General features: G+C 46.0%; 2 protein-coding genes across 9 annotated transcripts in view; one reads left to right on the plus strand and one right to left on the minus strand.

The window, feature by feature from the left end:
* Positions 1 to 24,794, minus strand: part of lrba (LPS-responsive vesicle trafficking, beach and anchor containing) — a 147,404-nt gene that overhangs the window by 35,111 nt on the left and 87,499 nt on the right. For all 8 annotated transcript variants that reach the window (XM_040187221.2, XM_078109148.1, XM_078109146.1 and 5 more), the window contains 5 exons: positions 23,439 to 23,575; positions 6,187 to 6,304; positions 5,921 to 6,023; positions 3,931 to 4,046; positions 3,712 to 3,824 (listed from right to left, as the gene is read on the minus strand). In XM_040187221.2, the coding sequence (XP_040043155.2) occupies positions 3,712 to 3,824; positions 3,931 to 4,046; positions 5,921 to 6,023; positions 6,187 to 6,304; positions 23,439 to 23,575 (587 nt within the window). The remainder of the gene's footprint in view (positions 1 to 3,711; positions 3,825 to 3,930; positions 4,047 to 5,920; positions 6,024 to 6,186; positions 6,305 to 23,438; positions 23,576 to 24,794) is intronic.
* Positions 18,440 to 22,422, plus strand: mab21l2 (mab-21-like 2). The gene has a single exon (XM_040187224.2). It carries the CDS (start codon positions 20,974 to 20,976, stop codon positions 22,051 to 22,053), a length of 1,080 nt encoding a protein of 359 aa, XP_040043158.1. The 5' UTR covers positions 18,440 to 20,973; the 3' UTR covers positions 22,054 to 22,422.

Genomic DNA, 24,794 nt, shown 5'->3' on the forward strand with positions numbered 1-24,794 from the left:
TCTGCGCTATGGCTACTGTTTTGTTGCCGGTGTAATGGGCCGTGCTTGTGTTCATGTAACGGTGTGTAGTGGGAGTGACGCGCACGGCATTCTGGGCAGAATTGGTTGCTTTTTTCGGCCCGGCGTGTGCCTGTGTGTAGTCACGTTTTGTGACAGTGATGCACTGTGGGCTTCCTCAGGGCCACTGGGGGAGGGAGGGGGGGGGAGTGGGGTGAGTACACACAGTGAATTATACATCAGGCCCATTGGTCTGATTTATAGCCCTAATAACAGTCGTCTCATTAAAAAAAGAAAAGGGAGAGGAGGCATATGAAATAAAAAAAGAGGCTGAAAGTGCCACAGTGACGGAGCGAGAGGGAGAATTGTGTGTGAGAGTGCTTGGGAGGGGGGAGGGTGGGGGCTTGGGCGAGCCCGACGTTGTTTACTGCTGTAAATGACTGAGGGGCTCTCAGCTTACAGTAGATACAGCAGAACGCCCGGAACCGTGCTGATGGAACGCCCGCCGCCGCCCCAACACGGATCGGGCTAATATGTCGTGGCGAAGAGTAGCGCCGATGAGGACTCTGATAAATTAACCAATCTCAGGGTTTTAATTAGACGAGCGAGAGAGCTACAGAACGAAGCTGTGCGGCCGCTTTTAAGGGGAATACATCTTGGATCAGTCCTAATCACTTTTTAAGTCAACAGAGGAGGTGATGGCACTGGAGCGTTAAACATATTCACAAGAAATAATTACAGGTGCAAAAAAGGAGGGAGGGAAACTCCATCGGAACAGATCGACCTGTTTGCCACCACGTTCACGATCAGATTCATATCAAGACAAGAGAGGAGAAGTCACCTGACTAATCCAAGTCTGCATCCCAAACCAACAGCGTGTCACGGAAACATTAAACTGATGAGATTATACACAATGCTTCCTGTGGGCTAATCTACCTGAAATGTCCTTCACGCTGAACGTGTTCAGTTAATTAACCTTCAGATATCAAAACCCCTAATAAAATGTCTACTTGGCGAGTAGTAGTCCCCGAGAGCTATTAGAAGAACATTCTCCATGCTACCTTCCTTTTATAACAATTATGGGTCACCGGTGATGACGTCTAATGGCTCACCGGCGATCCGAGCGTCACTTGGCCTTTAAGTCATAAATCAAAGGAGCCTTTTGAAAGGAGTGTTTATGTATAATGTCCTATTTAAACAGTGAAAATGGTGCGCAGAGCCTGGGGGATAAACATATCGGGCGCGTATGGTGAAATCAATACACCATTAAGCTCATGTGGCTGTGAGTGGTAGGCTATAGCACAAAAGGTACAGGGAACGCTCAATAAATCCTCACAATTTCTGTTGCTATGTAAATGTAGACTGCCTAATCTTCGGCTAGATGTAAACGTATTAAAGTATTTTGATCGTCTGTTGTGCTCCATAACAACACCAACGACATCTCTCTTCAGTGCAGTTCTATATGCAGCCGACCAATTAAAAACATCCTACGGCTTTCTATATGTGGGACAGGTGCCTCGTTTTGGGGAAATGTGTGCAGAAACGGGGTGCGACGAGCGGTAGAGGGGAGTTACAACACTTGCAGTCATTTGAGGTGTGTGCTTATCGCCACTACAATGTTATCTCGAGGGTGGACGTTTGATGTCAGGTCGAGGTTAGAGTTTATGATAAGAAAGTCCCTGGGGTCAGAATGGCTCTGGCAACAGGGAACATAAATTCTGTGTGGCCTCTGTGGTGCCGAGGATGATGACAATGTTTGACGCGCGCGCACACACACACACACACACACACACACACACACACACACACACACACACACACACACACACAGCAATTTGGCTCCTCAATGTCACTGGGGGCTTCGCAGATGACCTGTTTCTATATGAGGCGACCAACCAACGTGACATACAGTAAGGCGACGGGGGGGGATAAGAGATGTGGAGAACGAGGGAGGAAGATAACTGGAAGAATACAGAGGAAACAAAGCAGGAAGAAGGGGAGAAACCCTGCGAGGTGGTGAACGATGCACACACAGACGTACAGCCGCTACGGTCAGAAAATCATCAGGATGCAATGAAAAGAAACGCGATTGCGGGTGCAGAATTGGGAGGGATGGGGGCTGTACGGTGCTTGCCCCTTTTCCAGACACTGCAGTCTGCCACGGTCCAGTGGTCATGCACTGATATCACGCGTGTGTCGACAACATGAATAAAACAGATGTAATAAAAGATCGGCCCCTCCCCTCCCTTTCGCTCTGCTCTCTGAGGAGAGGAGAATCCGCCAGGATGGGAATGATGATATTCTTCTTTCTCTCACACGCTCTCTCCACCTTCCTCGTATGCTCTCGGGGTGTCTCGTTGTTTCTCCTCCTTTTCATCCAATCTCCCCGTCATTCACTTAGTCCCCGGGGGGCCCCGAGGCTCGACCGTGCACAGCGGCTGAGCTGCAGAAACTCCGAGGCGGTGCAGAGGAGAAGAGCGGGAGGCGGAATGCAGCGTGTTCGTGTGAGCGTGGGCGCGTGTGCGGTTTGTGGGGCAAGTACAACTGTCACATTTCAGCCTACTGGGCAACATGAAGCCAAATAAACAGAGGAATTATGCAGCTGCTTGCAGTGGGGCGGGCTACACTGGGAGGGATACAAACACAGCGGAGCAGATGAGAAGTGAAGGCAGGACCCGGGACAAAGCTAAGGGACGAGGTGTTTTTCTGTGGAGGTTCTTGAATCTTTATGACAAGGAGGTGTGAAGACGTGTGAGCGGTTGGTTCATGTGCTTGAGGTAAATGCGCAGGGCTGCTGTATTGCATGAAAGTGTGCAGGTTTAATGCATTTAGTGGCATCCAAATCAACACCATTGACCAATAGCAAACTCTTGTAATCTCTGACTTTTGGAGTACCGAGTCGGCGAGTCCAAAATGGAGGTGGCTTTCATGTTGGCTCTGTGACAGAGGGCTATGATCATTGTCCATGATCACGCTGAAACACGCCATGAAACAACTGCAACAGTCTATCTCACTAGATGAACACATTCACCTCTTTCTCACCGTGCATGAACAAGGGGATGCTCTCAGGACACAAACAAATGCCTTCAACTGTAACTGAACGTCTCCACTGTCCATTAGCACATGCCTTCTCTTTGTTTCCATGGCTGATTTATTCAGTCATTTTGGTTCCAGCGGCGAGACAGTCGCTCAATCATCTCACTGTAAAACTAATCCCCTGTCCTCCCATCGCTGGACAACATTAGGCGCAAGGGGCGGAGGGGGAGGGGATGGGTGGAAAAGACAGGGAGTTCATGCAAGTAAATAATTGTATGTCTACTTAGAACATGGGGGAGAATCTTTTAGGTAGTTTCAGCGGTGTGAGTGAATGTATTTATGTGCCAGGGAGCATCTCGGGGCAGGTCCCACTGTTTTAAACCCAGTCACCTGCAGCTACCAGGCAGTATTTCTCCACTTCCTGGTGTGTTGCAGAAGGTCAAACTTCGAAGAATTCAATTATGAAGTTTGAAATAGTGATATGATGTGCCATTTTAGGATGTCTGTCGTAGTATTACACCAATTTCTCTGGATACAGTACATACATACAGATACATACAGTAGATGATCCCAAACATACACAGACCGTGTACAAAAACTACTCCTAGTGTGGGTTCTTATAAATTTGCAGATACTTTAGTATTCTAACAACAACAAAAAGTCTTGAGTGTCCTATACCTTGGACAGATCTCTGAAGTTGCTGGGCAGAGTCAGGTCAAGCTCCTCTGAGTCGTAGTTGGTGATAACCCAGGGGAAGACCGGGTACTGGTTCAGGTCATTATAGGTCCGACCTGGTGGGGAAAAAAAAGAATGAGAGACGGGAAAAAAGATTGCACACAGGGACCAAGTATTGGCGGGTTTAAGCCACAATCTGCAGGTGTCGGTCAGTGTCCTCACCAGAGATGGTGTTGAGAAAGATGAGGTAATCAAAGTTGGATATCTCGCGGCGCTGCCAGCGCTGGGTCATGTTGGAGGCCTTGAATAGCTGCTTTGGTGTGGCCAGCGATATGCGTCTACAAAGAGAAAAAGTGATATTAAAACACTATCCGTTGACAACGCATAGGGTGAAGTAGTAAAGTCAGTCACCACATTAGGTAGCAAGGATAGCAATTAGCAAACTGGAAGAAAAAAAAGCCGTGGGCTTATTAGACGTTTACAAAACATGTTATTATATGAAAAATCTTTTCGTACAGTCCTGCTAATTAAGACGACAAATTTGCAATAAATTGGTTTGAATGCACATATTTCCGTGCATGTGCGCACACACGGAGCCGAAGGTACGATGTATGCAGAAGGACAAAAACAAATGACCCCCAATCCAATTAAAACAAAAGAAAATGATGGAATTAATCACTGTCATGGTGTGAGATTATAGTCATTAGGCTGCTCAAAGGTGAAAATACGAGTGTACTACAAGACACATTATTCTTCATTTTGTGTCGTGTCACCAAGCGATGATGTGCATTAACATACTTTTAAGTAGGTTTCTATATTTTCTTTTCATCTCCAGTAGATCAAATGATCACCAAATGTAAAGGCATGAAGAAGAGAAAAGACACAAGGGGCTTGATAACGGCAACATGCTTTAAAAGAAGTAGGGTCCTTTCTAATTATGACCAACAATATTACATGGATAATGAAGTGTGGCTGTGCAATCATTGTTCTGGCACTCTGCAAGCTTGTGTGTGTGTGTGTGTGTCCACTGAGCTGTTCTGTCCAGCTGTCCTCGGGTCAAAGAGGCTAGGTGTAACCTGGCCTGCAGACTAGCTTGATAAATGAGCCAAACACTAATACACACAAATTATCTCACCCTGTGTGTGTGTGTGTGTGTTGTACATTACACACACGGTGTTCATGCATTTCCTTCCTATTCCTTCCTTATACAGATAATTATATAGCCTGTATGTGGAAATCGTTTCTCATGGACCTTAAATCTCCCTCTCTAAGATCACCTCCCCAAATACTTATGCACCCCACCAGACAACAACTGCCAAGTCTCAGAGTTGGAACAACAGAGAATGAAAATAGGAAAACTGAAACAAATCCCAATGGGAGGAAGATTTTTGGTTTAACATACGTTTGGGTTAAAGCTCTTCCATGTTTGCTGTTATTTGCATGAAATGTATTTGCACTCTCAAAAAAGTCAAAAATATTACAGGAAACTGCAGTTATGTGTACTTTTACCCCAAACACTGGGAAATGATTTACTCCTCATATATTATTTTTCTTCCTTCTAAATAAAGTCTCTGAGTATAGAAGGTTCCATCTGCTTTACATTATTGTAAACTCCATTGATTTGGGGTTATATAAATAAAACTGACTTGACAATTATTTTTTACAACCATTTTGCTTTAGTAAAGTTCAAACTTTGCATAAGTTAATTATAATGTTCCATAAAAGGCATTGTAAAGCAAGACTTCGCTTCTCTTGATTTATCACAGGGCCTCATGCTGGAACGAGCCGGGTGGGGCTTGGCTTCTCGGACACAGAGGAGATGATGTGAGGGAGGGAGAGAGAGGGAGGGCGAGGGTGGGGCGAGGGTGGGGCGAGGGGTTCGCCCTGCAGGCTTACAAGCAACTATTTACTTCACACTGATGGAAATAAATAAATGAACTGAACTCTGTGTGAAGCCAATTATGTTTTGAGAGGAGAGGGGGCTGAGGGGGGGGGGCGAGAGTAGGGAGGGATGGACAAGTTAGTGACCCTGTGTGCATGTGACAGCGGGAAAGGGGGCGGAGAACATTCGGATGGAGGTCTGCGGCGTAGAAGTATCAGCGTGCTGAACGTTCTCTCTCTCCCCACCACCGTCTTTGATATTTTCCGACCGGTTCGGTCGTGGTGCCGTCTACAAAGAGGAATTCAGAATCCCGAAAGCCGTGCGCCTCACCTGGTCTGCGGGAGGCCAAAGTTCGTCCCCACGCCGACACGGGGAAGACTGTGGACCACCTTCTTTACAGTGGCTGCGTCTGGGAAGTTGAATATGACTGCGGCTGGAGACAAGCACGGACAAATATCTATTAGAACAGGAATTATTGTCATCTTGCTTGTACGGCATAAAATCCCCACATACTAAACACTAATTATTACACTACAAAAGGTGTAGGTAAATCCATCGGGGGAGGGGGGGTGAAATGTTTGCAGGTGTCGTCTTACTTCTGTTGGCCAGGAAGATTTCCAGAGCGGTGTTTTGCAGCAGGTAGCGCCTGGAAAAGACTGCGCGGATCTCTGTGAACAGCCACTTCCCATGGAGGCCTTCGGTGTAGGCCAGAATCTGAACGGCAGGACGGGAGAGCAGAGGGTGGAAAGGGAAGGGGAGAAGGGACATTTAAAAAGAAAGGAGCAGAGAAGGACACAACAGATGAGACAAAAGGGAAGAGAAGCAGAAAGGAGGCCGGGTTAGTTCATTTCTCACACGAGGCGGCGCGACGGCCTGAGCAGCACGATTAATGTCTTATATTGATCAGCCTCAATGAAATAGAGATCCCTTCAGCAGGAGAATGGGCGCTCCTCAGAGGAACAGCGTGGAGGAAATGTTTAGTTCACTAAAGGATAATCCATTTTACAGCATGCAGCCGACTAGTAGCACCTGGAGATCATATATGGAAAAGGGTTTCTTGCGACTAGTATGAGGATAATTTCACGCTCAACGCCTAATTAGACTATTCCCATGGAGGCAGCTGACTGGTCAAACAATATTATGCCAGCTAGCTCCTGATTTAATCTGTCCCCGTGGAGACGGCAGTAGCTGTCAGAGTGACCCGGGCGCCCGACAGACCCAGATGCTTGGCCCTGCCTCTGTCATCGGCGCTCCTACTAATCCGCCATTTAGGTTTGCTACTAACCTACGTGGCGCTGCTTTGTTAACCAGGCCTTGGTTTCAACCTCCGCTTTAGGTTTCAAAGGCGTCCGCTGACAGGGGGGGGCGTACAGGGGTACGTGGTGGGCAGGTAGAAAAGGGGGCTCAGCATGGTTCAGAGGATGCGTTATTAATCGGAAATATTCAAATGTGAGCAAGCAAGCTAGGACTGGTGTGGAGTTAAAGGGGCTCATTAAAGGCCGGGGACAGCACAGGGGACCAGCTGAGGCGTTTGCCAGCCAGCTGAGGAGAGCCTGTCCCTCGCCGTCCCTGTGAGGAATAAGACCCGCCTGCATCACAGACTCACTTCAAAGTCTCTGGAGTTCAATTAAATGGGGATTAGTGGCTTGGAGGAGCTGGGGCCACAACCACCAGCCTCCCATCTTCCCTAACGGGGCCTGTAGCCAACTCCGCACAAAGATGCTGTGCAGCGCTCACAAGAGTAAACAGCACGTTTTTTCCTCCTTTGCTTTAACGCCTATGCAGATTTTTTTTCATCCACTTTAATTTACACCTCAAGTGTGTATAGCAAATATAAACCAACAGCCAGCAACCTCTGTTGGCTTCACACATTTCTTTACAAATGAACCAACAAAATAACTGGTTAATTATAAAAAAAGATGAGAAAGCTACAGAAGCAAGAGGGTTTTTTGTGAGAGCACCAAAACCATACTTGATTTAAAAAAAATAAAAGCCTGTACGAAGGCTAACAACACATTTACACTATTGTATAAATATGGGGCTGCACAGCGGCTCAATCCTCATAAATGATAAAGTTAGATATAAATTCAAGTAAAGGACAACATTTTATTTTAATCAGCGTCTCTTCCTCTCGCTGATCAGAAATGAAATTCCGTTTTTTTTCAGGTGTATGATGAGTAAATGTTTAGAAAGTAACCTCTAACCTCCAAAAAGGGAGTGATTGACTCACTCCATCCCCAGGAGTGCGCACATAGACCTCATGGATGTCGAGAAGACGTCCCGTGCTGAAGTAATAAAGTCGCCGTGTCTGATTCCACGGATAGATATGACAGCAGCGGAGGCAGACAGATATCATATTTGTCCCCCGGCCGATGAATCTCTCGCAACGCTGCAAACAGCACTCAGTTCCCAAGATCAATGTCCCCGTCGAGGGCGCCCTTTCCCTTGCAGATGAAAAGGCCGAGGTGGTGACAAGGAGCGTGACAAACTATCGGCGCTGTAATGCTCCCGCGCGCTCGGACCACGTCCGGACAAATTACGAGGGTGTGGAAGTTATTGTCCGGGCTGGAATTATGGCCGCACCGGCTTCCTGGGTGATAAATAGTGATGGTGGAAGGGGATCAGTCGGGTTCAAAGACATGAGAAAGCTACAGAAGCAGGAGGATTTGTTTTTTCAGCACCAAAAGCATACTTTGCTGGGATTTTCATCCCATTTAAATTTCTACTATTAAAAAAAAAAAAAAAGATTAAATAAAGGAGGTTTAAAAGAGGACATAAGATTCCATAAGCAGAACATGAAGACCGAGAGCTTGTATGTCAACATGATTGGTTGAGAATAAAGCAGAGTTTTATTGATGTTTCATTTCAAGTGGAACATATACCCATGGATTCCGGTCTGGTTCGTCCCGAGATCAATTTCAAGGCGTCACGCGAGAGGACACAGCCAAACAGAAAACAAAGGAACGAGCCTTGATTGTGTTGCTTTCTCTCCTCTGCCGCCTCCTCCTCCTCCTCCTCCTCCTCCTCTCCCTCCTCCTCCTCCTCCTTCAACCTGTTTGTGCGCCGGGCTGCTGCTGCTCATTTCTCGAGCACTGTCGTTTGTCTTTGTCAGATGCCCAAAAGACTGCGGAATGAAGAGGGACACATGAAGAGGGGCCGAGTGACTGCGGCTGCCGTGTGTAACCGCACACACACGCGCGCACACACACACAAACTGTCACCACGAACTTGAATCTCGCAGACAGCCCTCCGCCGCTGAACCCCCTTCGTCGGCCTTTCCTCTGCAAAGCCCGTCTCCTTTTAACAACCACTGCCTCGTCAGAAACAGGGTGTGGGGAGGTGGAGGTGGGCAGGGGGGGTCAAGTGCAGGAACAAGGCGACGCCACGGACAAAATATAAATTTGAAAGCGCAGCCCAACGCGGGGGAAGTGTTGGAGGCGCACCGGAGCGACCGTCAGCCGCGTGGTTCAAGATGGATGGATGAGGCTCCCGGCTGCGTTTGTGTGTTTCGGGGCTGATAAGACACCTGAGTTGAAGCGGACAGAAGCAGCTGCCAATTACCAATAAACTAAATCCATAGATGTCGTAAAATGAAGGGGGGTGGGGGGGGTTTCACCATCAAGAGTTAAACATAAAGAGCCTTTGATAAGTGGTAGATGCATATTTGCTCCTTGGGTTTAGTGTGTCGTGCATCCTTGAAGGAAAACGAGGTGATTGAAGTTCAATTTGTTGCCTGTTATTAAGTATTTCCGCATGGCTGCCTCGGTTAAAGGATAATGGATGAGGGATTTATTATTGCCTTTTGGTCAAATGAAGTGGCGTGGGAGATAAGGTGATGAAATTAATGAGCGGGAGGAAGAGAGGTGATCAATCAACATCAAAACGGAGACGAGGGAGAAGCGGTATGGGGAGAACTTGATAGAATTCATAAAGAAAAAATAATAATAAACTGCAGACTTATCAGCTTTTCATTTTAAAAAGCTGTCCACGTTCCACACTCCTCGCTAGTCACTACTCCGCACTCCACAAAATGACTGTTACGAGGTTGCAGATTCAACGTTATTTACACGAGACTTCATCTAAAGCCACCAAGTAAATAAAATTGGCTCATGTAGCAACATCACATCCAGGCTGTTTGTGACTCTTTGCCACAGAATCACACCAGATACAATTAACCAGTGTCAGTGGACCGAGACACTGTCGTTTCATTTATTATATTCACTGGGTTTAAAGGGTGCATCCACCAACATACTTCGAATCCTACTCTCACTATTCCTTATATTCCCGTTTGCCTCGTCCCACTTCTCCTCAGCCCCCCACCACCCTCTGCTCCACACTGGTAAACGAGGCCTTGTCACTCCCCATCAGTAAATGAGTTCATCGGACTAACGAGCAAGCAAAGGGCCCCGACTCACTAACAAGGGTCTGTTTGCTGCCTGTGCCTCTGGACCAATCAGGACTCTCATCACCGTTGACACAAAGCCTCCAAGAGCCCTCTGGAGCCAATTAAGGCGGATTTTGCTTTTGAGATTGAGTGATAGCCAGAAAAAAATAAGAAAAAAAAAGATGGGAGGAAGAAATACTGTACTGGAAACGGGGACAGAGAGATGTGCAGATTGACTGTTGGAGGCGTGTTTCGTTAGGTGTCGGCGCAGCTTGGGGTGAAATAGGAGTCATTCAGGAGGAAAAGAATGCCCCCTCACCGTGAGGAAGAATCATATGACTAAGGAGACAGTGCAGCCACATGACTCTGCTTTTACACTCCAGTAGTTCTTCTGTCGACTTTTTTGCTTCATCAAGAGTACGATTCAACCAACCAGTCATGTGCTCCGTGACTGTTGACCTATGGGACAAGTGCAGCTCGTGGGATGTACCTCAGTGGAGACCAATACAGCTAAACCCCCAAAATACTTCTGCTGCTGCTGGTGAGAACAGAACTTCAGAAAGTCCCTGCACCCCGCCAAAATAAAGCCTTTGGTTTGGTATGGATTTAAGAAAATATGTAGCGTGTTAATCATTGAGTTTTGTTCCCTTTGAATAGAGCCAAGTTAGCGGTGTTGGCAGTCTTAACGCTAATCTATGCAAACTGGCTTATTGATTAGTTTTTTTTGAACGGGTATAATTATAATAATTATAGGGATTTTTCTTGATTAACATCGGGGGCTTGGTACCTAGTTTAAGGGCACCTCCGCAGAAAATGGTAAAAGGACTTGTACGCCGCTTTTCTAGTCTTCCGACCACCGAAAGTGCTTTAACACTATCATCATTCACCCATTCATTATACGATACCACGCGAGGAACAAACTGCCCATCGGGGCTCTAACTAACCAGCCATAAGCAATTTTTGGAAATGAAGAGTGGCCCTGCTCTACCGCTGAGCCGCAGTCCTGGGGGGTGAAGTGGCACCGGTCCACACCCGGTAACTTGCTGAGAGCAGGACTTGAACCGGATATTCCGGACTGTCAAGCTATCGCTATTTTAACAATAACAGGCAGAGATTTTTATCTTGTCCATATACCTAAAATATTTGTATACCTGAGAGTAGATAATGCTAAAAGGTGGATGCATCGTAGTCAAAGCCATTTGTGTGCACGGATGACTGATGGGACTATTGTTCTACCAGCATGTAACTAATTCACAATCTAACCACTGGACACACACAAAGGCCTATTTGCCTAGAGGGCTGTAAAACAAAAAATAAAACAAAACTAAGGAGCTGCGCTGGAGTGAGAGAGAATTAAAGCAAAATAAACAAGCCCAGCTTGGAACAAGTGTAGGTTATGACGCCTAAAGGCTCAAAGCATTCATCCCAAACGTCACCCAGTAAGGGTTTGCAATCCCCGAAGAAAGTCCCTTTTGAAAGGATCTGTGGGGGCACTTAGTCTAAATTTAGCCTAATAAGGATTAAACCCCTTTTCGGCCCTTTTCACTGTTTGCTAACAGGTTAGCCTTTTCTCCTTTCCTTAGCTGCTTAGCCTTTTTAAGGAGGGAACAAAAAAGAATGGTCTTGTGTGGATTTAGGGAAATGCTGCAGTGATCTTGGGGTTAATTGGTAGTGAAGTCTTCAGCGCATTAACTCATTAAACATTCAGCCTTTGGGCTTCAGCTATAAGGACGAAAGTCTCAGAAGACCCCCAACACATGAGACACTAGAGCGGCAAAACTAAACAGCAATGGTGTCAGGGATACCCATAAACGTGCAATCCATAAAGGAAAACCGGTCATAACCTCGGTAAATAAAAACAACGTGTGTGAATTACCACAATACTTTTGTGTTGGAAAGGCTCAGAGTTCGCTTCGGGGATGACAAAGTGCATACAATCCACGTGTTTTGGTTTTTCTTATATTCAATAACAGAGCTTCCCTCTTTTTTTGCCCTCTGCAGCTTAGACTGGGGCCGCAAAGGGCAGCGTTAGTGGCTCAAAGGTGATGGGGAACAAAAGATGGATAAGGCCACAGAAGTGAAAGGAAGAGGGGTGTGAAATGCAGCGCAAATTCAGAAGATCCTCTGTTGTCTTTGCATGATGCGCAACACTAAAACGTTCAACTAGGCAACAGTGCATTTTTAAATGAATTTCTATGCTGCAAAGCAGCTACATACAGTACAGGGCCGTCACGGCCGTGCTGGGCACCTGTTGAGAGTGTGCTGAAAGGGTTTGAGTATACGTTTCTTGATTCGTCACGCTCATAAGTAAACAATTGCACTTCAGGAAACGGAGTAAAGGAATGTTTATGCTTTTCACCGATATTCAGAAAATCGGGCAGACAGCACAGAGCCGCCGCTGAAGCGAAGGAGGTGTTTTAGCCTCAATGCATTTGGCACTCTGCTCCCCGTTAAGCCGCCATAGGCAAACATCAGACAGGTTAAGATCGCTGACCGGGTCCTATCGCATTCTCCCCGCTTTCCTTCAATCTCTCATTTGGCCATTTAGTGACGGATAGGCTTTTTTTGAGGGTTGGTGCGAGGCTTCGCTGGAGTAAATTCTTTTCTAATCCGGCTTTTGTCACAAGCTTAAGTGGGTGTGGGGTGAAAAGTACACCCCTGTTGGGGAATTTGGGGTCGGTTGTCCAAAGCAAAAGGGGAGAGAGAGGGAGGGAGAGAGAGAAAATGGGACTTTTATAAAAGAGTAGCTGTGGAGACTTAAGAATTCAAAGGTGACTCAATTGAAGCTACAGGTTCATCAGTGACAAACATTTTGAGATACAACTGTAAAAGAGCAAATTTAATTAGTCACCACCTTCGACACTCCAGATGCAGATAGATTAAAGTTATTTAAATACAAAGGAAGTACGACAAGATTCACTTGGATGTCCTTGTGGTAAAAGTTTGCGTTGCAGAGTTAATGCAGAACATTAATTTCTTTCCTGTTTGAGTGTTTTTTGGGGGTCAGAGGACAGAGAGCAACACAGCTAACATATAATATTATAAAGTTGTTACAACATTTTAGTAAAAGCCATTTTACAACTAACACAGATCACCATTACCTTTATTTGGAGCTGTGCTTTGTGCTAAATGTGACACGAACTCCACCAGCTGTGGTCTGCTATATGGAGTCCAGATGTGAACTGTGTGCAAGATAACCATTTGTGGAGATCGCCTGCCTGCTGCATTGCATCATAGTATTTGAAATACCATTATGATTGATAGTGTCTAAATATTGCACAATATTTGATGATGACGGTAAAGTTATTTAAAGAAGGTGCCACAAGAAAAAACATACCCACCCTTTGATTTGTTCGCAAAATTGTCTTGTTTATTCCAGTCTAATTTTACTGCATGTAATTCCACAGTGTTTCTTCTACGGGGCAAAAGTAAAGCTTGCTGGTGCTGATTTCTGCTGGAAATTAGTCTCGGATGAGTCCGTGATCAGCAGAATGTCCCTATGGATGTGCCATTTCAACCAGACTGGATGGGTCGTTAACCATAATGGCAACGGAGGCCCCAGAATTCAGCAGAAGTCACATTCTCCTCTCCGGCACACGAGATATCTTTACACAACAGTGCTCAGCTCACGTTGGAAAAAACAAATACATCTGGTTATAAATACCTTTGCTTTCTTTTAGGAATTAACCGCTGTGATAAACATTATGTCGTAGTCTTGTCATTTTGTCTGCTATTGGAATAACTGATAAGACAAAGCCCAACAATACGGGTATTTACTCAAACACACAGATATTGTTTTATCATCGGAAATGCACCACAGACCTTTTTGACAAAACAAGACCACATTTACAATTCCAATTTCAAAGATGCCGGGCTGGGCATCGATTTTTTTTTTTCAATTGGAGCTGGGTGTCTCTCTTTGACCTCGGCTGAATAACCGAGGCCTGTGTGAACAGCAGGTACACAGGTGCCGATTGTAATATCAGTAGCCCACCAGGCGGACTGGCATCCATAAACAGGTCTATCCATCAGGCTGGCGTGTTGCCTTTGACACGCGTGTCAGAGGCAGACGGCGGGAATAAATGATGGAGAGAGGGGATCAATCAAAAGGACGGGAGGGGAGGCACCTGCCCCCCCCCCCCCGACTGGCCCAGTCAAGCCCAGAGATGGAGCATGATGGAGGGGCTGGGCTCAGGTGCAAAGAGGGGGTGGCAGCTCTTTGTCTGGAGGTGCTTGGTTAAGTGTGAGCCGGGGGTCTCGGCCACAGTGATCTGTGGTTTGTGTTAAGGTCCAAAGTCAGGTCACAAACCGAGGGATGGAGAGAGCCGAGCGGGTTGGGAGGGGAGTAGTTGTTTGTGTGGGGTGTTTTTCGGTGAGAAGAGCAACTGGAACAGAGACATTAGTCATCATTAGGTGGCCAGAGGACAGTGTGTAATGGTTCTTTATGTGACTGCCAATGTGGCGATCGCCTTTCCCCGAGCCGTCCGACCTGGTTACCACTCACTGTAGAGATCCATTTGAAAGAACTAAACAAAGATGGTGCAACAAAGAGTTAAGGGATCACTAAAGATACCACAATTCACTCTGCATAGTATACGATGGTCTTTATTGATGCATCCAATAGCATCCAATAATCCATTTACAACCTCAAATGTGAAACTTAATTTTGGCAGAAGGGGAAAATCAGGATCGCTACAGTTAATTAGGATTCCTCACTTGGAAACCATGAATAACTGGGCCACAGTTGGTACCCAATTCATATGACAAAGGTTAATCGACACAACTGGATAAGCAAAACCTTTGAGTTTGGGGTGGCCCTAGAGAAATAATTGGGGGATTCTCAAAGACAGAGGGACGACTCTTATGGGACCATTAAGATCTGTGGAGAAATGCATGGTCATCTCACCCATAAGTCGAGGAACAAGCAACCGACTTACTAAAGCCTGACTGACCGAGATTCAGCTTCTTAAAGATGCTCTACTGGTTCAACTCTCAAAACATGTCTCTCCGTTTAACTCAAAGTCTGTCAATTCACAAATTCCAGAGGATATCTGACAAATACAAGTAGAAAGACCAATGCGCCAAACGAAAGAAAGTATTTTGGCTTCTTCAAAGCTTTGGGGTCCATCAGTAACAAGTCTTCCTCCATCACTTAAACAGCCAACATGTGGCCAGGGGGCGGCTGACCTCATCCCTACAGAATGAGTTAAGCATTGCTGATACCGCCTCACTCAAACAACTGGACCGTAACACGAGAGACGAAATCCCAAACATCAATGTGGTTTGAGACTAAGAAGGAAGGGGAGTGGTTTACATATTCACTTTGTGTTAGGGAGACACAGATAAAGACAGTGAAAAAAAAAAAGTTAACAAGACTTTACTGCTCTACTCGGAAACAAAAACTCACATCAGGAAGCTTTAAACCTTTATTTGGACTTACCTCCTCTAATAGGCTTAAATCATTCGTAATTGTTTGCACATGTCTTTATGTTGAGCAGCTCCCAAAAGCTCGGACTGGGACTTGACATAAGCAGTGAGGCAAATCGAGAGGAGCAGCTTGATAATAATTGGGTTTCCTGATGACTGGATGAGCCAAACTGGGCTGCGGGGAACGATGCTGGTGATTAAACTGACCCAGGCTGTTAGGATTCGCGGAAAGAGGAACTCGGAGAGGAATACGGGACAGCTGTGGCGCTAACGAGTCTGTCTCGGGCAAGGAAACGTTTCATGTCTCACAGGTGCTGTAATTACTGTACCTGGAAAGCACGGTGGGGCCGGCTGAAGGAAAGAGGGGAAAGAACGGGAAAGAAGGTCATCCCGACCCATCACTCCGCCGGTTGCTGTCGCGGTGTGGCTGAGCGATTTATTGACCATCCCAGGACGCAGTCTGTCAGAGCCCGGGGAAGACAGCGGAGGGGGTGGATGGTAGAGCAGCATGAAGGAGGGATAGTGGAAGGGAGCGAGGCCCAATATGAATGAGTGAGGAGAGAGAGGATCCGTTTCCTCGGCCTCATTGATAATGACATACCTGCTCGGGCTGTCCGTTAGTCCTATAGCACACACTACTTAGGCTCTAACTGGAAAATCAATAGGCTCCTCTCTCAGAGACCTTTGGCTGCCATGGCTCTTTGTGATTGGCAGCTGCAGCCGAAGGTCGTCCCTGGTGACCATGAGAGTTTGGCGGAGCGAGCAGGGGGAGGGTGGGACGGTGCAGTCCCAGCAGTTTGACACTTTAGGGAGAGCTTAATGACGTGGGACTGGTTGCTACATTACAACGCGGCGGTTTCCTTTGACAGAGAACCTCCATTCTGCCACTCCAGCTAACCCCGAGAAGCCGTCACCGCCCCACTAATTAGAGTAACCAATGTCTTCTCAGCGGGGGTTTTATCATTGCATAGTCCAAAGTTGAACACAGACCTTTAGGGACAATTTATTAATGTTCTTTGCAAAATATTTTCCCATCTGACCTTTGGCTAAAACTTTTTGGAAACAGTGTGGACCTTCACATGATTCAGATAAATCTGCTGGGATTCATTTTTTGGCCACGTTTTACAGTTTATTACTGTGAAATTACGTCATATGAGGCAAAATAACTAAAAGTGAGGATTGTGTTTTAAAGTCTGTACATATACCGGTTTCTTTGATTGTCACATCAATGAATTGCTCCCTAAAGGTGTTCCACTAGCATACTAAACAGGTATCTGCAATGTATTAAAAGGTAACAATACAATCATTTTAATTTCTTTTCATACTGACATGGGCATACAAGTCAGGGCCCGACTTCCCCATCTGCAACTTTATTTGTTTTTTCAAAATATATTTCCAACTTCGTCAGAATGAGTTAATAGTTTACTCTCTGGACGCAACAGCTTTTAATACACTCAGAGCTCAATGTGGATCTAAGGGAGGCATCCTCCAATCAGGTTTTTGCTGCTATTTCCTTGGACCAATCAGCTGGAAGTAGAGCAAATTTCACTTCCTCATTCATGCTATATTAGTAGTCTCCAGGAGTGGCTCTGCAACAATAACTCTACATGCAATATTGATGTCTTGAGTCTAAACACAGAGAGGGAGCTGCTAAACACAAACACACGTACCAACACACATCTGCTCCGTGACTTTGTCAGTTCTGCTCTCTGCCGAGCAGATGCGGAGGCCTGCCAGGCAATTAGTTGCCTGCGATGATTTTCTTTGAGCCCTCTATGGCGGGAGCAGCTGGGTCCACCCGGGTTTAGGAGACAGCAACAGAAACGTGCATCAAAATGTACTCGCTCCGCTCACACGTGTGCCGATGTCGGCTCGTGCGCGCGTGTTGTTAAAAAATGAGCCACTTTCCCAGCACCTCTCGTGTTTCCAGAGAGCGGAAGAAGGAGAAAAGGCATCCACCGAAGGAATACCAAGCCTCAACACCGCCATCTCTCACAAAGCACGCTAACCCAAAACGACAGGAGGGAGGAAACGTTGGTTATTCCAATCTGAAGAAGGCGATACAAAGTCATTGTATATATATATCTGCCTGCCTTTCTGCTGTAAATGACTTAAGCCTGCTTTTGCTTCGTATTTGTCACATGTAGAGTCAACAAGTAGATGAACAGGACTGGTCAAATGACCACATGTGTTTGTTTTTTTACATCTATGAGAGAGAAGCATATTACAAAAAGGGAACAAATACGTTTGAAAGCCAAACGAGGTCTTTGAGGTCATTTTACTAATTGCAAACCATGTCAAGAATCCAGTGTAGTACTCAAGGTAATGAGTCACCTGGCTGTACTCAGTGTAATCGGAGCGAGAGGGGAAAAGGAGAATAAAGCAGAGACAGTACAGGAGAAGAGAAAAAGAAACAAAAAGATGAGAGAGGCAATGAGGTCACTCATCAGCTGGCAGAGATTTGCACTGCATGGACACTGTTTTGTGCTCGGGAGGGGATCACCGTGGAGTCGTCACACTGACTCAGATCAAAGAGCTCTCTGACAGGCCCCTGATCTTTTATCCCATCAATATTAACCAGGGGGGAACTCTTTAGGAACCACAGATAAGTCTCCACGTTTTCAGTAGATAAAAAGCACAATGAAGCAGCGGGAATAGATGAATGAGTGAGGTAGCCTTTGTCAATATATATATATATATATATATATATATATATATATATTACACACCTACTATTAAAAAGGGGTATAATCTGAAAGAAGAAAATATTTGAATAGAAGCTAAAACACTACCCCAAATGCCCCCAAAGTTTCTCCTATTTCTGTTTTCCACCTGCAACGTGCAGAGCGGCGCATTTATAGGATTTATAGTGTCTTTTGCCGGGCGCCGTAGATTTCATTAAAACATGTCCTTCATAATATTTGGACACTTGCTCTCCAAGTCGATTAATCTATCTGGAGCGGTGAGCTTGATAATAAAGAGTCATCCAGAAATCTAACATCCAGACGTTTTTTTCCTTTTGGGTTCCATCTTTTTCCTCACTTGTACATAGTGAGATACCTCTTGTTTTTACTTGAAGATATGGAGGGGAGAAATGCCAAATCCTAGTTTAACTATGAGTAAGTTGTTCTTAAGTTGTTGATTGAAAAATGTCACAATAAGTCAACTGTTGCTTTTTTTTTGCATTTTCTTTAGATGTTACGGTCTTTAAAAAAATAAAATAAAAAATATGATGCAACCCAGTATAAATAATATTGAATGTGTTTTATGTTTTGAATTTACAGCAGATTTGTTGACATGAAGTAAAATATTCAGCAGTTCTTTAAACACATTTTTTAATCATAACATGCAAAAAGGCTACATGATAAAGTCCAGAAGATGTGTAACTATGATAGGGGGGGGGGGGGGGGGGTTCCTTAATCATTGCCTTTACTGAAATGTTTGTGGCTAACTTGCATAGTTGGCCAGATCATATATCAGTAAATGGATTTATGGAAATCAAAGCTCAATCAATATCCCGGTGCAAGGATACTGTAGGACGTGTTTGCATACAGGCATATTTTATTTGTATTTACTTTGAACAAAAATAGCAGTTGAGTTTTATGGCCTCTGGTTTGCAGATTCAACAGGAAGCATGAGAGAAAATGTGAAGACATTTTTCCATAATTTAGCTGTTTGTAGGTATTCAGTCAAGCTTTCTGTCTCTGAGCAAGACATTCAACATCCCTCAGACTAACTGGAATGTCTGTTTAATAATGTAGGTCTGATATATATTTTTTTAAGCAATCCCTTGCAATTAAAACAAGTTTTAAACCGAAGTCATGACGCAAAAGCAGCATAGAAAACTCCTTGTTTACGCTTTATTGTGCACGTGACCTCGTTAACTGGGATAGCGGACACGCGGTAAGATAACAGGGAGCAACACTCGTGCGCCTAAACATTTCACAAGACTGTCACTTTTTTATATTCCACGCGTGCGAAATAGGTCTCGCGCCGCAGCCGCTTGTCTGCGGGAGAATGTAATGACTTCTTCATCAAGTCATGGTGACAAGGGGACGTCAAATACAACGTTGGTTCAATTACTCTGCATGGACAAGGCTCGGGGCGATACACCTCACGGGCGAATTGTCGCGCGCACGCTCATGTGTGTGCGCTCGAGGGATCTTGTTTTCAATTTCTTTCAATTTTTTAAATAACACTAAATGTTCAAAACTATTTAATCAATTGATTAGTTTTTTTTTAAACGTGCATCTGGTGGATTGATGAGATCATCCCAGTTTATAATATTCGATAATTCTATTCAAGGGTATTTGAATCTAAGCAGCAGGTGCACACGAGACAATTACTATTTGAAACTTCAAAAAATAAAGCGGCCAAACAAATATTCAACAGCTGGAAATATTAAGTTGATTAGTAAAACACAATTCTGTATTTTAAATTAATGCAATGCAAAATACACTAAATGACTCAATGAAAGATATTTAGAACTTACCTTAAATGAAGAATATAAAAATACAAGGCATGAATTGACTTTTATTTTTCAAGTTTTGATTAAATTTGCAAATAGCTGACCATGTCTGCACAACGTGTCTAAATAGACACACGTAAATCACACATTAAATAATTGTATAGACGCTATTCATTTTCAGATCCGTGATGAAAAAGTATGTGCTACTGGATGAGAAGAAGCAATGCTTGCTTTCAATAAAAGAAAAAACACCCGTTATGGAGCCTTCCCAATAAGAGAAAAGCGCCAGAAAAAAACACGCTCGATTAAAACCAAACAGCAAAAGACTCTTAGAATAGTGTAAAGTTACAGCTGTCACTCATACTTTGACGCACACTCATACTCCTCACAACGTAGCGGGCGAAATTACGCACAAAGAGCAACGATGAAAAAGACGTTTTTACTGCTGCATGTCCGAACCAGCACGCACTTCAACGTGCCCGCGCGGACCGTTTGGTCTCTGCGTCCCGGTTGCCGGCTCACGAGCTGTGGACACCCGCTCCGCGCACTCCCGATGCCGCCGAGGCGGACCGCAGCTCTGCGCCACTCCGATTGGCTGCCTGCACTGACAGCTCCGCACGTGATTGCAGGAGGGAGAAGCCCGACCCCCTTTCACTCTTGCTAAAGGAACCATTCATAAACTACACCAGTCCAGCTCACAGCTGAGTGTGGACGACAAAGTGAGCGGAGACGCAGTGGAGAGAATATAAGATGCTGGTCAGCGGGCGACGGTAGCCTTCAGCGTGCGCGGCCCAGGACACGGATGCTCGACCCAGAAGCCCAAACGCGAATCTGCTGGAAGTGCTGTTGAGGTTCGGACTGTATCTCGCGGGGGCGAATACCGTCGCATCCCTATCCGTTTCCTCCTCCTCACGCTGACGTCCATCCGCTGCACACACACACACAAAAAAAGCCAAACAACTTTTTTCTTCTTCTTTTTTTTTTTTTTTTTGATTACACACTGTTCCTGCGCGGGGAAGCGTTTGCCTCGGGCTTTACCGGTCAGCGTTGGATCCGTCAACTTACTGCGACTCCCCGGTGTACGGCCCGGACCTCTGCCCAAACATGATCGCGACGCAGGCGAAGCTGGTCTACCAGCTCAACAAATACCACAACGAGCGATGCCAAGCTCGCAAAGCGGCCATCGCGAAGACCATACGGGAGGTTTGCAAAGTGGTGTCGGACGTTCTGAAGGAGGTGGAGGTGCAGGAGCCGCGCTTCATCAGCTCCCTCAGCGAGATCGACGCGCGCTACGAGGGGATGGAGGTCATCTCCCCCAATGAGTTCGAGGTGGTGCTTTACCTCAACCAGATGGGGGTGTTCAACTTCGTGGACGACGGCTCCCTGCCCGGCTGCGCGGTGCTGAAGCTGAGCGACGGCCGCAAAAGGAGCATGTCGCTGTGGGTCGAGTTCATCACCGCCTCGGGCTACCTGTCGGCCAGAAAGATCCGCTCCAGGTTCCAGACGCTGGTGGCGCAGGCCGTGGATAAGTGCAGCTACCGCGACGTGGTGAAGATGGTGGCGGACACCAGCGAGGTCAGGCTACGGATCAGGGAGAGGTACGTGGTGCAGATCACGCCCGCGTTCAAGTGCACCGGGATTTGGCCCAGGAGCGCGGCCCAGTGGCCCATGCCCCACATCCCCTGGCCGGGTCCCAACCGCGTGGCGGAAGTCAAGGCCGAGGGCTTCAACCTGCTCTCCAAAGAGTGCTACTCGTTGACGGGGAAGCAGAGCTCCGCGGAGAGCGACGCCTGGGTGCTGCAGTTCAGCGAGGCCGAGAACCGGCTGCTGATGGCCGGCTGCAGGAAGAAGTGCCTGTCCGTCCTGAAGACTCTGCGCGACCGTCACCTGGAGCTCCCGGGACAGCCGCTGCACAACTACCACATGAAGACCCTGCTGCTGTACGAGTGCGAGAAGCACCCGAGGGAGACCGACTGGGACGAGTCTTGCCTCGGAGACCGACTGAACGGCATCCTGCTGCAGCTCATTTCCTGTCTGCAGTGCCGCAGATGTCCCCACTACTTCTTGCCAAACTTGGACTTGTTTCAGGGGAAGCCGCACTCGGCCCTGGAGGCTGCTGCGAAGCAGACGTGGAGACTAGCGAGGGAAATCCTCACCAACGCGAAGAGTTTGGACAAACTATAAAGCGGTTGTCGAGAAAGAGCCGAAGAGACATTTTGGGGGGTGATAAAACGTCAGAGAAGGACAAATACGATTCTGCAGCTGATTCTCCAAGCAATGTGAAAAGAAAGAAATAATAATGCAGCGAGGAAAACGCAAAACCCTTTTTAAATGGAGCAATCGGGCCACTGGCAGAGATAAAGTGAAGGTACATTTTCAGATAAATGTAATGACTTTTAGTTGTCCTCTTTAAATGTTTTCACAAAGTGAAGACACTTATTTAAATATATGCACAAAATCGTTAAGTGAAAAAATGTAGCGTGCCAAGTTCAATTTTTTTCATTATGTGACCTTAAAAGAAATGTTAATAAAATGTTGCAAATTAAATTACAACTCGGCCTCGTGTCCTGGCGTGTTTTGACAGCTGATATGACAGGCACATCTGTTGCATTTTATTTTTGCTATTGTCCGATGAAGAGATTCATTTTGACGAGAGGCATCGGACTTGCGATCAACACCGGGAAAAGGAAAAAGGAAGCGTTTGCTAAATTCAAAAGAAGTAATGTGCACCGCCGACTTTAGGCCACGCGTTATTCTTTACAGTGACAGCTTCTAAAAGGATCTTCGAATGAATGTAAATCAACGGACTCGCGTTAATAAACAGGCCCGGGAGCGTCTCAGAGGCCCCACGGCAAAACTGAAGCCTTCATCTGATCAATGCAGTGGGTTTTAGAAAAACGCCTTTATTGTAAAGTTTTTTTCATTAATGCATTTAATTAAAACAGCAAATTCCAATGAATGCCGATGTTATTAAAATAAATATATTTCAATCGGGAACTACACATGTCTAAAAACCAATCCGATCATGCGTTAAACAGAACACAAACAACTACCTGTGGGTCAGCAGTTTCCCATGGCCAACACCGTGCAGGATTATCGATGTTAGTCCAAATTTTACCGTGTTTAAAAAAAAAGACTGTTTATTAACCAGGGCCCTTTTTGCGTGTCTTTTTTTTTAAAAAGCTGATTATTTTTTCCAAAGCCTATAATAACTAATGGGACAACCTGATCCACGTGTTATGTTTTACCCACGGATACAGTTCGACCGTCTGTTAAGTATCTCCTGTCCCAACGTAACATTACAAATATTAGGTTAAATTTTCATCAGTAAATAGTAATGTGGAAAAAACACAAATATTCCAAATACAGTTCCTCCCCATTTTATTTAAAATGGTCACATTGTAACTTCAGACGCACTGACACTCAACGTGTCGTATTGACAACATTATCACTCGGATCTTCTTTTTACACGCAGGTGAATAACACACGCGTGAGCTAGAATATGAACCATACTCACGCGATCATTTGAAAAGGCCGCACACGTGATCAAGGCAGCTGCGGTCTCTTACCTTTGGGTCGATGGCCTTGAAGCCCGGCTCGTCCTCGTCCACCTCGAAGTAGAGCTCGGAGGCGGTGATGGACAGAGTGCCTCTCACCGCCGCGGCCGGAGCCACCAGCTGGGCGCCGGTGCTCAGGTTCACCGGGCCTGGGGGGGGGGACACACGCATGGGGGGGCGGTCAGAGAGACGCGCAGGCCGACATGTCCTCCTCTCCGGAGTGCAAAGGTAAACGCATCAGAAACGCGGCGCGGGCCCGCAATCCTGCACGTGGCTGGTTGATGGAGAACAATCGTTGGTGTGTAATGTTGGATGTTTGCAACTATCTGCGTTCGTTGCATTATATTCAAACTGCTACAGACAAAACACCGCCTGCAGTTTTCCTACGGGAATTGATCGTCTACAGTGAAACCAAGATAAACTAATACAACTGTAGAGCTGCTCACTGTGGGAAACACAGCTATCCAAACGAAATATTCCAGGCCTGTCTCTCAAAAACCCGCCGAAATAAACGAGCAGCGGGGTCCAACGTGGCGAAATGAATGTCAGAAAATCGACTGTCAGTCAGGACGCATCGATTCCGGGCGGCTGAATGAGGGCTCTGTTTAATCTCCCATCCATCTTAATTTATGCCCGTATGACAATGAGAGGCCGGCTCGGGGGAGATGCGGCTCGGAGCGCCGGCCGGCTTTGCGCATATGAGCCATTGTATCTGCAGATGTGCGCTGCGGAGAAACGGCGCTCGGAGCCCGGCTTGATTTCCCTGAGCACCCGCACACGCACACTCGCGCAGGCGGATGGGATAAACGCACGCGTGGAAATATATAAATATGTGTCCCTCTTGGGTACTGACATGGTATCGGTGCGTTGAAATAACCATTTGTTTTTTTTGTTTGGTTCCATTCGGTCAAAGACATTCGAACACACCTGAAGCAGACAGCTGCTTCGGAGAAGCTAAAGCTCTCACAGGACACATCACTTTATTGTTAGACAGGATTCAACATTTAATCCTGTTGTCCTCCAGTCGCGTTATTTTAATAGCACTCTGAACGCCATTAATGCAGCTTAGTCTGGTCGAGGCTGTCACAGCACATCGCACACACACAGAAAAAAAAAATGCGGATTACACTGCAATCCGATTAGAGGACTAAATTATATTTAATTAGGAATCTTTAAATATGAGACGGATCAAAAGCAACAAAGGACACATTTAAGGTGGACGTCGTCTCGTGAGGGGAGGTTTTATTTAGGCTCTGCTGCAGATGTTGTCCCATAGAAGAAAAACAAAAACATGTTCAGAGTGCTGCTCTTGTGTGTTTGTGAAGCAGACAGAAGACTGAGCACACTGTGCTTTCACAGTACTCTGGT

This window comes from Gasterosteus aculeatus, chromosome 9 (assembly GCF_964276395.1).
Source record: "Gasterosteus aculeatus chromosome 9, fGasAcu3.hap1.1, whole genome shotgun sequence".
Classification (NCBI taxonomy): domain Eukaryota; kingdom Metazoa; phylum Chordata; class Actinopteri; order Perciformes; family Gasterosteidae; genus Gasterosteus; species Gasterosteus aculeatus.